Genomic DNA, 16,564 nt, shown 5'->3' on the forward strand with positions numbered 1-16,564 from the left:
ATCCCGTAAGTTTTTCCAGCTTTCTTCCTGGAGAATTCAATTCCATTCCAGCCATTCCAAGAAGCATTGTCAGTTCCCGCCTAACTTCAGTTCCATTCCAGCTGGTTTCAGTCCGGTCCAAGAGTATATCTGAGAGAGTCTGTCTACAGTTCAGTCATCTACTCTGTTGTTCCAGCATAGCCTCATGTGCAAGACCTACATACACCCCCAAGCTCCCTGCACATAGTTCTGCCTACTGAATCACTGCCAGTGTTATCCTCAAGTTCACAAGAATCCTGACATGACAGTTTGCTCTGGCCAGATGGACCCAGGTGTTCAGGGGTACTTCAAAGTCTAATAATCAGATTTGAGAGTCAGGAAGCTGTCAAATGGCAAGTTATGCAGTTTGTGCAAGAGGTCTCTTCATGCTTGGATAACATTCAAACATTTTTATCCGCTGCAGCTCCCGCTCCAAGTCCAGCTCCTGTTATTCCATTAGAGCTTGCCTCATCCGCCACTGCTGCTCCTGTATCTCGACTGCATTTGCAAACTCCAAACAAGTTCGATGGCAATCTTTAACTCTGCCATGGTTTTCTGAACCAGTGTGAAATTCACTTTGAATTGCTTCTTCCTAATTTCCCAACAGCAAGAACTACAATTGATTACATTGTTTCCCTGTTATCAGGTTCAGTCTTGGACTGAGTCTCCCTATTATGGGAGTGAGCTGATTTCCCTACTGTCCAACTACACGGAACTTATAGCCACCTTTCAAATAATTTTTGATGAGCTGGGCAGGTCTACCTCAGCTTTGGCCAACATCCTTCGGGTCCTTCAGGGATCATGCACGTGGAGCAGTTTGTGGTTCAGTTCCAGGCCCTGGCTTCTGAATTTGGATGGAATGATGAGGCTCTGGTTGAGCCTTTTAAAATGGAATTCAGACAAAGTGAAGGGCAAGTTGCCATCCCAAGACTTAGCTAAATTAATTCATCCAATTTTGTTGGTGTGTACTAAAATTGACCTTCGCATTTGAGAGAGAGCCAATGAAAAGTTCAGAAGTGATCGAACAAGAGCTTGTCCAGCAGCTCATATTCATCCTCAGTCACCAGCAGTTGACGGTTCCTATGAAAATAAACAGATCTTGCCTGACTCCTGAAGAGCGCAAAAGAAGTCACCGAGAAAAATTGTGCCTTTACTGCAATGCTCCTGGGAACTTCATTAGTTTCTGTCCAATCCATTCGGGAAATGCAAACCAAAGCAAACCTATTGTGGAGAAGTTAGTTTAGGGGAACTTAAGAAATCTTCTCCAAGTACAGACTGTGTTATTTCTGCTACTTTAGAGTTTGCTCAAAACTTCCAAATCTCTATCTGCCTTGATTGATTCAGGAGCTGCAGATAACTTCCTCACTCTAGCTGCTGACTTGATTTATTCAGAAGCTGCATGTAATCTCCTCACTCTTGCTGTTGTCCAAGAATTAGGAATTCCGCTTATGGACAGGACAGGGTCAATTTCCTTGACTGCTGTGGATGGAAGTCAAATTTCCGATGGAACAACCAATCATCAAACTGTTGCTATTACTTTGTGCATTTGTATTCTTCACTCCGAGCAGAATGAGTTCCTTCTCGATACCTGAAAATACCCTCCCAAGGGTCATATCTATCCTTTGATTCTACCCAAAACTCGGGCAATGTCCAAATATATTAAAAACAACCTTCAGAAAAGTTTCATCCAGCCTTCATCGTCTCCAGCCGATACAGGCTTCTTTTTTGTTAAGAAAAAAGATGCAGGTCTCGGACCTTGTATACAGTAGACAACATAAGTATTGTGTCAAAGGAGCCATCATTCATTAAAGGCCATCCAGAATTTTTTTGCAAACTATTATAGGAGATTCATTGGAGACTTTTCAACTTGTGGCCCCAATCACTGCTCTCACCAAAAAAGGCGCTGATCCATTGCAGGGCCAGAGGTGGCACAGACAACTTTTCAGCTATCAAACAGGTATTTGTATCTGCACCAATTCTGCATTAGCCTGATACTGCTGTAACAAGCTATTCATTTTTGAAGCAGGTGTGGGAGTAGTTCTCTTGCAAAACTCTGAAGATGAAAAATTACATCCTTCTGGTTATTTCTCCTGCTGAAAAATAACTACTCTATTGAGAATCAAGAGTTACTTGCCATTAAGCTAGCTCTAGAGGAATGGAGGTACCTCCTTGAAGGAGCTAAGTTTCCGGTCACCATTTTCACATACCATAAGAACCTACTTTATCTCAAATCCACTCAGTCTCTTAATCCCAGTCAGGCACGATGGGCTTTGTTCTTTTCAAGGTTCAACTCCAAAATCACTTTCTGGCCAGGGCAACAAAATGTTAAAGCTGACGCACATTCCAGGTCTGTGTTTCCAGATGAAGAAACTATTTCCAGTAAAGAACATCCATTCATTGATCCTGTTGCTTTCGCTTCCACGCGAGGATCACTTTCTCCTCCTCCAGGGAGAATCTGAGCAACTCCTGAGTTACAGAAAAAAATTGCTGACCTGGGCTCATACTTCCCAATTGTCTGGTCATTCCACTGTACTTAAAAACTTACTAGTGGCCTAACATGAAACCCGACATTCAGAATTTCATCTCCTCCTGTTCCAAGTGTGTGCAGCACAAGGTGTCTCGGCAAGCTCAAACAGGGCCTTTACAATCACTGCCTGTTCTCAGTCAACTGTGGTCCCATCTCATTTCATAACCGAATTACCTGTTTCACATGGTTACAACACTATTTGGGCAGTGGTCAACAGATTTACCAAGATGGCTCATTTTGTTCCTTAAATTATCTTTCATAAAATAATCTTCATCTTCACAGGATAACTGGGTTGATCTACAACCCAGGTAGAATTCACCCACAACTTTCGTTACCATACTGCCACCAACCTTGCTGTATGCAGTCAACATCCTTGAGTTCTGGATTCCCAGTCTCTACCTTCTCTTGACATACCAGCAGCTTCTGCTTCTTTGCAACAGTTTTTTTCAAGTATGGAAAGAAATTCATCAATCTCTCAAGAAAACCTCTGCTCGCTACAAGGTTCTTGCTGATCGTAAATGGCAAGCCATCCCAAGTTTTAAAATGGGTGATCGGGTTTGGCTTTCAACAGGCAACTTGAGGCTTAAGATTCCCTCAATGAAGTTTGCTTCGCGCTTAATTGAACCTTTCCCTGTAGAACGAGTCATCAACCCAGTTGCCTCTCCCACTACACTTGAGAATACGCAATTCCTTTCATATTTTCTTCCTTTGCCCTCTAGTTCTGAGTCGATTCCAACAGGTACCTCCCAGTCTTTCCTGCCATCTCTCTCTGCTGAGTGCCGCCATGACACCTACTATCAGCTGACTTCAGTTCCTCCAATCGCAAGCCCAGAAGTGGTCAGCCGATCCATTCCAACAGCTTTCTGAGGCTAGTCTAACTAAGTCTGCACTCTGTGTATACTGCTGGCTTCCTGGAGACTTCAGTTCCATTCCAGCTGGTTCAAGAAGCATTGTCAGTTCCAGCCTGACTTGAGCTCCATTCCAGCCAGTTCCAGTCAGGTTTAAGTGCATTGTCAGTTCCAGCATGATGTCAGTTCCATTACAGCCGGTTCCAGTCCAGTCCAAGAGTATATCTGATTCAGTCTGTCTACACATCAATCATCTACTCTATTGTTCAAGCTGTATCATCTGATGCGACATTATCCTTGCTTCGAGGTATACACAATCATCTACAATACATAATAATGTATATTAGGCAATGATGTCAACCGCTGGACTGTGGGTGGAAGCTTAGACGTTCTTATAGGAAAAATGGCCCTACAACACTAAAGTTACAGCAAGGCTATCAGTGTAATCATTATCAAGTAATGTGACAACTAAACTAATGCTTGCTTTAAAAATTGATTGGAACTATATGCTCCCCCTTATCACCATCACTTTAAACTCATCACAGATTATAGAAAAATCCATATACTGTAACACTGACATGCTGAGGGTTGTTTTTTTAGTGCATCAAGAAACAACTGCATCAAACAGTGCTGGGCTAATTTTGCTGGCAATGGGTCAGATATTACCTATTAACTTCTCCTTACAAACCTCTGCTCTCATGCCAGGGCTAGTGATTTCCTTTCCCAGCCCTAAGCTGCTCACCAGATAGGACTGGAAAGAGCCACAGGCAATTGTCAATTTGTCAAGTTATTGTTATTTTTATCAACAGAGCCTAAAAGGAGGCAGTAACTGGTATTTTCTCACGCTCTTTAATATTCCAAAATATGTATACCTACCAAGAAGCAAATTTAATGAATACCATGAAGAAAATGCTTGGCTGAATACTGCATCAATATGACATTTGTTTACATTTATGTTGTTTGCTCAGATATGTTTCAAACCAAGGTCAACAAAATCTATTCAAAATAACCTACGTAATAATTCAGTATCAACTATTTTAAATGTATAACATAAGTGCAACGCTAGCTTTACTAAAGGGCATCACTATGCACACTTAAGTATGCGGTTACTCATAGATAGCAAACTTATTTAATATTATGGGGGAGATGTATCAAACCTTGGAGAGAGATAAAGTGCCAATCAATCAGCTTCTAACTGTCAGTTTTCTTACAAAGCCAAAAAAGTAACAAGTAGGAGCTGATTAGTTGGTACATTTTCTCTCTCTCCAAGGCTTGATATATCTTCACTTAAGTACTTTACTTATAGAGTAATATGTATTTATGTACCAACAGAATAATTAAAATGTATATTTAATGGGCTTACCCATGTCATCGTGGATCGGCTTTTTGTGTTGTATTGACATTCAGTAATTATATTATCTCCCTAGAAAATACAAAAACACATACAGTATGTTAAGATTTCATTAGGCAGAAGATAGCATGTGTTGATTGGGTTACATATTTCAAATAACGGGAAACCCAACATTTTTCTTGCATTAAAGTTAACTTAAAGTTGAATATCCCTATGTATGGCTGCATACCTGGTACATTACAGTTATCTAACATTGAGGACCCAAATGATTTACACTATCAATACTGTAAGTCCCCAGCACATAAGCTAGCTCATGTCAGTGTATTATACGTCTCATCACAAATATTTTATGAAGGTCAGACTTTTAGATGTAGCAATATAATCTTAATTATGCAGCAGAGGGCCTTGCCATTATCATATATGAAACATATGGACAAGATAGATGCGGTAACTATTATAGTAACCATCAAAATAGATTTTATTGTAGGGAAACCCAAGATAAAATGACATCTTTATCCAACACCTCTTTATCAGAATGAACTATTCCATGCCAGGGATTCCCATGTGTCAGCACTTGAACAATTTATATGCTGGCACTGATAAGTGGGAGCTGTTCAAATTCATAAAGCTTTGTGCCAATTTCAAACATGGCTCCGACCAGACAGTGCTCTTTGTCAATGTCTCATTGTTCCAATTGTCAACACCAGGATAAAAAGTGTTGCAATACGGTCTGTGCTGAGGTCTGAACACAGGGGGTGTAGGGTGTATTCAGTAATAAGAGCAAATACAACGTACTGTACACTAACTCCTAACATAAGTCTATTCATTTTAATTTGCACAAACAATGTTTGAGCAAAACCATGGCTAATTACTTATCTACAATAGAACTATTTTTCTAATGCTGTTTTTAGATGCAAGATTTGCATCGGACCACCATTCAGACACATGGGACTGATGCTGGGTGTAACAATAGCGTCTGGCTCTGCTCCAGTAGCCTATGCTCCAGATTTATATCAGGCATGTATCAGGTGGGGAGCTAGTATGAGGGTCCCAATGGGGGCCCGGGTCAACTGCCACCCATGCCCCCTCTCCATTACCCATCACCGACAGTGCTCCCCAGCCCAGAACATCACTGATCAGCAGCAGCAGCAGTCTCTCCTATGACTGTGGGAGGGGGGGGGGGATCTGCTCCTGGTCCCAATCACAAACACTCTTTTTAAAATATTTTTTTAAAGGAGACATAGCTACACCTCCGTACATTAAGCCACGCCCCTTGCCAGTACCCAGGCCTGGCCAGACTACCTGGAAAACCCATAACTGGGGACTGGTTTGCATTCCACTTTCTGCCCCCTTTAGAACTGTCACTAACAGTCACAGTGAGAGCCATGGATCACACATATGGTTAGGGGTCGGAACAGATTAAGGCAGCCTGATTTAAATATTTAAAAAAAAACGATTTGCTTTATACAGGTGGACGATTGGCCAGCAGTCATCTGGTTAAAGTTCCTTATTCCTCCCCAGGGACCATGCACTGTGGCAACAGGTAGCACAGCCTCTTTCTCCACTCTTATTGCCCCTCTCTTCACAGCTATGATAGGAGAACCCGCTTCCTGCCAGCTCACCATGGCAGCTACACAGAGAGATAGATTCAGTAATCATCAGGTACTTTTAAGTGTGGCTGGAGGGAGCTATGGGTTTAGTTGAGGGATGGTAACATTAAGAATATGGGGATTAATTCCTATTATTGGTTTTTATTATGTGTTGAAGGAGTTTTTGCCAGGGGTGTAACTAGGTTATCACAGACGAAGGATTTAGAGGCTGTGTTCCCGGGCTGGGTCTTGTATCTGTTTTGTTACATTTGGATGGTCTCTGAAGGAAACTGGGTTTAATAAAGTTCCTACACATGAAAAAGAGTACTTGACTAAATAGATAGTTAAGAGTTCATAAAGAAAACGACTGGTACACTGGTTAGGACCGGTAGGTGACTGGACTCCAAATAATTGGAGGACGGCTGGTTCACCGGTTAGGACCGGGAGGTGACCACTCCAAATAATTGGAGGACGGCTGGTTCACCAGTTAGGACTGATAATTGTAGGACGGCTGGTTCACCGGTTAGGACCAGGAAGTGAAATATACGGTACCGTAGTATATACATATACTAGGGAGCGCAGTGAGGAGGCTCACTTAGATAAGCTAAGGGACTTGTTGCACTGGCAATTTGCTAGTGGGACAGGGGGTCCCTTTATACTGGCTGCTGGATGCTGACTGGCCAGATTCAGAGGGAGAGATGCTCCATTGGTGGAGACAGCATCACATGTCCTGGACCAAGATGGCTGCACCCATCTACACTGGAAGTGCGGCTGGAGAACCTGCTGAGGGAGATGGAGTGCAGGCGCCAGCAGGGAGCGGAGAGGACAGCGACCGCACAGGAGCAGGTGCAAGGACAGCAGCAGCGGCAGACTGCCGGGGAGTCGGAACGCCGCGGGACAGCGCCCGGACAGGTTAGCAGCGGGGTCTGATTCTGAGGTCTCGGCGGTGGCTTGTGATATAGGTAGTTGAAGGCCCCCATTGCAAAAGATTTTAACGGCAACTACATACCACCCCATGGTGAAAAATGTATATACCTGCAACTTTAACAGGGAAGATGGACCCCCTTCAGCTCTGGGCCCCATAGCCGCTGCACCCCTTGCATCTATGATAGTTACATCATTGGTTCTTGCTATTAACTGAGGGAGGTAATTAAGAGGTAATAAGTATGAATGGAATTAATTATATGGGTGTTTACTTAAAATGGGGATGAGGCAGTAATGATTATAATAGCATTAATTGTGTTGAACAAATGTTTTAGAAGAATCTAGTTCATGATGTTAAGATGATATTATATGGCACTCACTGTGATGTTCTCTGTATTGTATGATGGTCACTGATGCTCTCTGTTCTGTACGGCAATCCTACGGATTCACTCTGTTGAATATAGCCATCACTGGCATGTTTTCTGTTTAGTATTTCAATCTCTGGCATGTTTTCTGTTTAGTATGGAGGTCACTGGCATGTTTTCTGTTAGGTATGGCAGTCACTGCATTTTCTCTTTTTAGTATGGCAGTCACTCTGATGTTCTTTGTAGTGTATGGAAGTTGATTGGATGTGAAGTACATTCCAGACCCAACATGGTAATAAGCCTATTTATAAGAAAAGTATCCCTTTCTTTCATAGCACAGTTGCTTCTAGGGATATGTAAAGTACAATGTAATTATTAATTTTGTGCTTTGATTACAGGAAGTACATATTTAAGTATTACCCAATTAATATCTCCCCATTCTCTACCACTGAAAAAGATGGCTATAACAAAAAAGCATCTAAGGTATACAGACCAATGTGAACATCAGAGGTGCCATTGAGAATTAGGACAATCTCATTTATTAAAGAAACCAAAATGTTATACTGTTTGCTTTTGGTGTCTATTTTGTCAGATTTTGAAGATGATATTTTAGTGTGTGAAGCATAAGTGTCAGGTATCGGTGGTGAATGTGAATAGTGTTAGTGAGAGGTGGTACAGTAAGTGAGGAGTCTTTAAGTGGGTAAGTATAGTGTCAGGGAATGGTGGTGTTTGAATGGCATTTCAGTGGGTGAGATATGGTGTTAGTGAGTGGGGTGTATTTTAGTGGGTGAGGGATGATGTCTGCTAATAGTAGTTGGTAAGAGGTACTGTAGGAGAGGGGTATGGTGCTGATGTATTTTGTTATCCTTGTGGTATAAAATAAGCCATGTTGTTGTAAATGAAAAGAAAAAAAACACACCAAGGCGCAACCGTGCTGGCAGCAAGGAAATATCATTAAAACAAGTCACCCTAACTTGCAGAATACATGTAAAAACAAAACGATATGATAAACAATCCTTGCGCCGACACTCTTCCAATGAACTGTTCAAATGATTTCCAATGAAGGACAAAAGCTTTGGAGTAACCAAATCTTCTTATCAATATATGTATTGAAATCCCATCAGAACATGAAAATAAAACACATAATATTTGGTATTAGCAATAATTCAAATAAATTGCTTATAGATGACACCTCTGAATGTAAACCATATAGGAGACCCCTCAAATCAATGTCCTCAAGTGTCAGATGGAAAAACTTACACCTCATGCAATGTGAGAATATATAGATATGAATGCTCACATTAGTGTTACCTAGAAGAAATATGAGTAAATCCCTTCAAGGTTTCTTTAACCCATATATAGATGGGATCAGCAAAAGTGCTTACGTGGAAGCTTACTTGAAGCAGGTGTATGGTAAACCTGTAAAGGTTTCTTTCTCCTTTTTCAACCATGAAGGATGCCCACATGAAAAAAGAAACTACATATGGTGCAGTAGGTCTATGTAAAAGTAGTTTAATGACAAATAACACAATATAAAAATAGTGGGGGTTAGCCCTCGTACCAGATAGATGATATTTAAAGTCTGCTTGTATTTTACCACTCCACATTGAAAAAGACACCCGAAGGTGTCGAAACATGTCAGGAGGAGTGGCAGTGGAGGTTCACCTGAGTACCTAAGGCTGGTCAATCATATGCACCTACAGCAGTGGAATACCCGGGTTCCATCTATCCTGCGTGATTGGGCATATTATGTGAATGCTGACTATTATCTATCTGGTACGAGGGCTAACCTCCACTTTTTTTATATTGTGTTATTTGTCATTAAACTACTTTTACATAGACCTACTGCACCATATGTAGTTTCTTTTTTCACGTGGGCATCCTTCATGGTTGAAAAAGGAGAAAGAAACCTTTATAAGTTTATCATACACCTGCTTCAAGTAAGCTTCCACGTAAGCACTTTTGCTGATCCCATCTATATATGGGTTAAAGAAACCTTGAAGGGATTTACTCATATTTCTTCTAGGTAACACTAATGTGAGCATTCATATCTATATATTCTCACATTGCATGAGGTGTAAGTTTTTCCATCTGACACTTGAGGACATTGGTTTGACGGGTCTCCTATATGGTTTCCATTCAGAGGTGTCATCTATAAGCAATTTATTTTAATTATTGCTAATACCAAATATTATGTGTTTTATTTTCATGTTCTGATGGGATTTCAATACATATATTGATAAGAAGATTTGGTTACTCCAAAGCTTTTGTCCTTCATTGGAAATCATTTGAACAGTTCATTGGAAGAGTGTCGGCGCAAGGATTGTTTATCATATCGTTTTGTTTTTACAAGCCATGTTGTTGTACCCATGTCACCCATATTAAGAGAGACAGATCCTGCTCTTTGGTGACTTGGTGAAGAGAGAGTGGCTGACTTACCGTTGAATGTCTTGTAGTGAGAAGATAGCATTTTGGTAATTTAGGGGATATTCATCATCATTTAATTTCTAAAAACATTTTCACCTACTTGTGTGACTTAAGTGTCAGGGCAATTAATTATAAAGGTAACACAGGAGATATCACAGATATTTCCTGCTTACCTTTTATCCCCAATGTGGCCCTCTGTCTACATACACTAGTATGGGGACCTAAATTCATCAAACTCTGAAAAGAATATATTTTAGGAGTTTGACTGCGGGAACTTATGCCATCTTCAGATGGCGTTTGTTCCTGGATTGCAGCTCCTTCCTATGGCAGGGCCACAAGTAGGAGGGTTATAGGGGCACGTGCCCCGGGTGAAGAATTTAAGGGGGCGCATGTGCTACTGAGGGTGGCTGGGTGGCACAGGTGTGGATTTGATGCTGCACACCCGCATCTGCAGCCAGCCGCCCGCAGCCTTGAGAGACACAGTGCCCCCCACCGTCATTCTAAATTCTAATGTTGCCGCTTGTGGCACCAGTCATGAGCCAAATCAGAGCTCATGGACCGGAAGCCAATCAGCAGCCATTGCCACCACGGGCTCAGACTGGCTCGCAATCGGCACCACATTAGAATGACTGTGGCAGTCTCTTTCAAGGAATAGCTGTGGGTGGCTGGCATAAGGTTTTCAAATCCACACTGCTGGGCTGCTGTGGGAGGAGGGGAATGATGTGAGAGACTGTGGGGTGGGGGGCCATAATGGTGTAAGGGGCATTACTGTGTGTGCCATAATGGTGTGAGGGGAATTACTGTGTGTGGCAGAGTGTATAAGGGGCATTACTGTGTGGCATAATATATAAGGGGCATTACTGTGTGTGGCATAATGTATAAGGGGCATTACTGCATGTGGCATTATCTATAAGGGGCATTACTGTGTGGCTTAATATATAAGGGGTATTACTGAGTGTGCATAATATATAAGGGGCAATACTGTGTGTGCATAATAAGGTAAGAGTCATTATTGTACGTGGCATAATGGGGGGCACCAAATTACTGACCCGGGTGACAAAACTCCTTCTTTCGGCCCTGCGTATGGGAAGGAGTCCCGGGTTGCGAAAAGGGATCCATTCAGATCCCTCCGCACCCGTCCGGCTCTTTCTGACATTCAGGAGGTGCAGTAGCACTGCTGAGTCAGAATGAGGAAGCAGCAGTGAAGAACATCACAAAGACTGCTGATTTTTGGATCAACTGTCTCCACATGTGCAATGTTCAATTGCACATGTGGCTTTATATCCTCCGCTGCTGCTTGCAGCAAGTTGAATATCCAATTATTGGGGGACCCTGATATATAACATAATGAATGGACCCCTTAATCACAGCATGGTACTAGCATATTTACACTTTCACATGGGAAGCAGACCCTGCTCATTTGTGATTGCAATACAAGAAATAAACAAATACCAGACTAATAAAAAAATTTGATTTCATTTCATTAAAGTGATTTATCGGGCGAAGTCTGATAATTTAATTGAATGAATATTCAGGGCACTATTTACAGTTGTGGAAAACAATGCATGCTAGCCTGTGATTTCAGGAGTATTACAACATCTCACGAAATGCAGAAAAATCACTTACCACCTCTGTAATGGAGGCTCTGTGAGAGAAACTAATGTTACAAATGGGGTATTTGGATAGCTAACGAATAGTCTGATCCAGTGCTCGAAGTGGTAATTTAGAGGTGGGGGTATGGAGATTGAATCCCCCCCTATGGGCCCCTGCTTCCATATCACCCCATTGTACTTCTACCCCACACCCCCCTCACCCTTCTCCCTGCCTGCTCCCCTCTCTCACACCTTGCTCTTACTGATTGCCTCTCTCTTTCACCCCCTACAATAGTTAGCCTGCCTCCCTCTGTCTGCCGCTTTCTCTATTCCCTCTCTCACACCCTCCCCTCTCTCTAATTCCCTCTTACCTGCGCTGCTGTAGTGGAGCCACCGGAATCCTCGGGTCTTCTTCACTGCAGTTTATCAGGCGCCGCTACGAGCCAATGAGAAGCTGCCATTTGACAGCTTCTCATTGGCTGGCAGCTGCGAGCGCTGTGATTGGCTGGCGGCCGCAAGTCCCGTGATTGGCTGGCGGCTGCGAGCCTCGTGATTGGCTGGCAGCCGCACAGTGCGTGATGCTTACAGTGCAGCCGGGACCAGGTACTTTGTCCCAGCTACATGTCAGCACCTCCGCTGCCGCGATTGAGATGTGTCCCCTGTGGGACACATCTCTACACATTGCTGCCACTGTTTCAGTGCTGGGATCCCATACTGGATCCCAGCGCTGGTGCATTCTCTAAAATTAAGTGGGGCCGGAAAGTGGCGGTATGTCATACCACCATATACCGCCCCACTTCGACCACTGGTCTGATCACAGTGATCAGTACACAACCCCTGTCAAATTACAATTTTATATTTATAAGTTTGTGCGGCTCTGGTCACAAAGGTCATTTTTCTATCCAAAAAAGAGGTCATAGGCCTGATTCAGAGCTTTACACTAATGCCATCACATATGCTAATGCATTCCAAAGCATAGCCAATCATAGAGACGCCCACTGCTGCCTTCTCATATCCATCTGACTATGTACAACAGCGTTAACATATAAGTCAAGTCTGACCAGCCGCAAACACTGCAGCTCTCATGACACGCAGAGAGCTCTCATACTCCGAAGTCTAATTTATGCACACCCATGAAACGCCGTTTAAACGGTCAGACACTGCTGCGTTTTCTAACTACGTTACCACCCACAAATGCTGACTACCTGTCACTCTCTCTGCAAATGGTTCCTGTGTACGAGAGTAATGACAATGCACTCGCTGTGCATAAACAGTGCGGCTTTCGCACAGGCGCAATAACAATCGCTCCTTCTGCAAAAATATTGGCATTGCGTTCGTCTCTGAATCAGGCCCATATTGTTTACATAGCGGTTACAGATGTGCACAGGATGGTCCAATTACGTCACATTTGGGAATCGCTGCATTTGTGCATGTGCCAGATTCATATTACGTATATAGGCAGGCTAAATATACATACAGGCAGGATGGTCCGTTCCTCCTCTAGATATTTGAACTCCTGAAAGTTGAAGTCGAACGTATCATCATATGCAAGCAACGCCTGCTCTTCTCCTTTCCTGAAATGACGTGCACGGAGAGCATGTCCTGCTTCGTGAGCATGGAGAAGAACAGCAAATACATTGATCCCATCTGGATTTTCATGATTCAGAGCCTGACAAGAATTAAATACATATTATATTATCCTGCAGCTGCCTTTATTCATTTTTTTACAACATGGTTTTCACTAAAATGTCCCAGTCTAAATCTGCTCATGGCAAAGATGGAACAAGAGACTTTTGTTTAAAGTCTCAAAGTGACAAATTCTCCAAGTAGTTGAGTGACACTGATCATTAAAAGAACACATCCCTTATTGTCATGGATAGCATACTTTACATCTAACCACATCTGGTCTATGCGGGGGAGACTTCCTGCTTAGCCCACAGGCTATTTCTTCACTTCATGGTTTTAAACTCCATTAATTAAACAAACTGATGATATTGTAGTAAGGATTATTGTGCAAAACATTGTATAAACTTTCATTGGAATATTGATTTAATGTATAACTTTCCTTGTGACACTAAATAATATGTATAAGTGAGCACCAAATTGTATAGCAAGTGTGGTTTATAATTAAATATATATATTTGATTGTGTTAATTTTATGAGGCCAATTATTCTACCAGTATGATTTTAGGAATCTGGGCACCTGGAGGAAACCCACAAAAACACAATGAGAACACAAATAATTTTCTTGAAGATTAATTCCACCTGTTTCACCAGCAGAATGTGGCATTAAATTGACTGTAATCTCCTCTACCATGCCTCTGAGCAAAATACATTTCCATCATCATTACATTACTGTTTGTATATGAAATGTGAAAATGTATTGTTGTGTGAAATAGCCATACCCCACTTGTGCAAGACATATTTCCTATGCCAAATTTAATTCACTCAAAGCCTTGCTGCAACTTCTCATCTCTAGAATCAAAGACCTGAGCAGCACAGGGTGTATGAGTGCGGTTCTGCTAACCCCTTCGTGGCTCCAGTCCCAACACGTACTAATGACATAAAGTCATTGGCACTTGTAACTAAGCAGACAAACACCGGCAGTCACAGCCTTGAGGCACTTCTCTGCAGCAGTGATATTAGCGGGCATTCCAATAAAAAGGAATTTATGACAGCGCTGCTGATTGGCTAAGAGTCAGACCACTCTCAGCCAATCAATGCTACAGTGTAGAGAGTCGACCCACATGGGAATGGTCATTTGGGTTGCTGTACTGTAATATACAGTACACCATGTCCGTGAGCTTAGGAAGCTGCATTTTTTTTATTTTTCCAAGACAGGATTTTTACAGAACATGGACAAGGGGACTGAGCACCCCCAAGGAATAGGTGGGATTAAATCATTCAGTGTGTGAGTTCTGTCTTTTTAAAATATTTTACAGGTACAGGTGCCAGTGGTCCTTAACTGTCCTGCCATGCCGACACTTGTGGTTCTCATAATGCCGGGATGCCAGGGCAGGCTTGCTGGCACATGGAGTTTTACTGTAAAGAACAATATTAATTCTATCTTTTACACCATTACTCCTACAATCGACGCTTCCAGGGGTACGAGGTGGAGGGGTGGGTAATTAAGGGTTGTTAAAGGGCAGCGGCTACTATACACCTGTAGGACCAACACATTGAAACTCTCTTTTTTTGGACATTTATTTTCACAACAGTGGACACTAACACACAGTATATTTGAACTTTTAAGAACACCCAGCCTACAGATTCCCTACAAGAGATATGATGTAAGGGCTACATATGAACTATAAAGAACACACAGCATACAGAATCCTTGCCTATTTCGTTTGGAATACGTATTGTGAAACAGCAGTGGGGAACCACTGATTAAGATTATCATCATCGACTTTCACATAAATGTATACATTTATGGTTATGATAGATGTACTTACTTTCTTGGTGAGTGGTCTATTGGCTTGATTCTGATGCGGACGTTATTGCACAGCCGCAAGGAAGCAGCTGTGCAATATAATCCAACTAAAATGCAAATGCAGCATGGGGCATCTGTAGGAGACAGACACCTCCTGCATGCATCTGTAATGCAAATGCAGCATCTACAGATGCTGCTTCAGATCACCATCATGACCCTCGCCATCTTCAGTCGTTGCCCTCAGCCAGGCTGCGTAAGCTGAAGCTTGCTCAGCCTTCCTATCGGAAGCACTCTGACGGGTCCAGAAAGTCTGTGGTCCCCGGCTCCCCCACACACTGCAGCATGGATTCTGAGCATCAGGATGCCGCTGTCTGTCTTCTCACTGCTGACATCCTAACTGCCGGTCTCCCGTATGTATTCCCTGTCTATGTCCCTGGTGGGGCTGGGTGGAGTGAGTGTAATCATGCATGCCTATGTTCACAGTTACTTAATTGACGTAAGCCCCCAATAGCTGACCATCCTTCATTTCTAGGTTAAGCCCCATTGGCCATGTTCTCTCGCTTATTTAGTTATAGAATACTGATGATGACCTCACTCTTTCTACAGTTTGGCAAACAGATCACCAATATCAATACATATTATACTTAAGATAATAATGTAGTCTCAATCATATTTTAACAAAAATGTGCTTTAGAGAAGATTACATTTGTTAAACAGCAGAACTTAGCAAATCCAGCACATGCTACACTCCTAAGATATTTATCAGCATTTTAATTGGCTGCAAGACTAACTTTGCATTAAATAATTCCTGACATGCTCTGATTAATAAAATGACTGTCAACACACACACCTCTTCCAGACATTCCACAGTGCAGTGTCCTTCGGAGCTGAATGCAGGCATTCCTGGTGGGATCATATGATATAGGCTGACCCAAATGCCTGCCTCTAATACACCAGCATCATATTTTCTCGTGTGAGGAGTGTAATACAATTTAATGCCTGAATTATCTATTAAACCTAAAATGACAAAAAAAAAGCATGTCTAAACAAATCAGTTAGACTGTGACAATACTGTAGGCACAAAATAAACCAATTGTCCGACTGTGCACTAATCACATTTTAAACATGGAAATTTAAATTTTTTTAATGATTAGAAATTACTTACATATTACAAATCTGAGTCACGATGATTGAACAAAGTTTTAGCTTGAGCTATCTACTGTAAGAAATAATAACTACTTTAATTCTCAACAAAATTACCATGGATATCATAGATTACTGCTGTTGGTTAAAGAAAGTGTTACAAATTAGGGCTAGACTTCAATGTATAATATGATTTTCCTATAGCTATTTGCACCTCACACCCAATTTTGGGGGAGATGTATTATAGCGGCATGTTAAGTGCTGCTATATCGCTTCCTGCTTCACCTCTTTACCGAGGCGAAGCAGGAAGCACTAACGATGAGATGTATGACCAACTCATTGGCCGG

The 16,564-nt window shown here is 42.1% G+C and overlaps 1 protein-coding gene across 1 annotated transcript in view; it reads right to left on the reverse strand.

The window, feature by feature from the left end:
* The window catches only part of MOXD1 (monooxygenase DBH like 1), a 96,688-nt gene that overhangs the window by 21,484 nt on the left and 58,640 nt on the right, over nucleotides 1–16,564 (reverse strand). The window contains exons 7-9 of the mRNA XM_088451486.1: nucleotides 15,925–16,091; nucleotides 13,119–13,310; nucleotides 4,757–4,816 (exon numbers count right to left, since the gene is read on the reverse strand). Coding sequence (XP_088307612.1) covers nucleotides 4,757–4,816; nucleotides 13,119–13,310; nucleotides 15,925–16,091 — 419 coding nt within the window. The remainder of the gene's footprint in view (nucleotides 1–4,756; nucleotides 4,817–13,118; nucleotides 13,311–15,924; nucleotides 16,092–16,564) is intronic.

Source organism: Taudactylus pleione, unplaced genomic scaffold (assembly GCF_031769625.1).
Source record: "Taudactylus pleione unplaced genomic scaffold, aTauple2 ptg000006l, whole genome shotgun sequence".
NCBI lineage: Eukaryota > Metazoa > Chordata > Amphibia > Anura > Myobatrachidae > Taudactylus > Taudactylus pleione.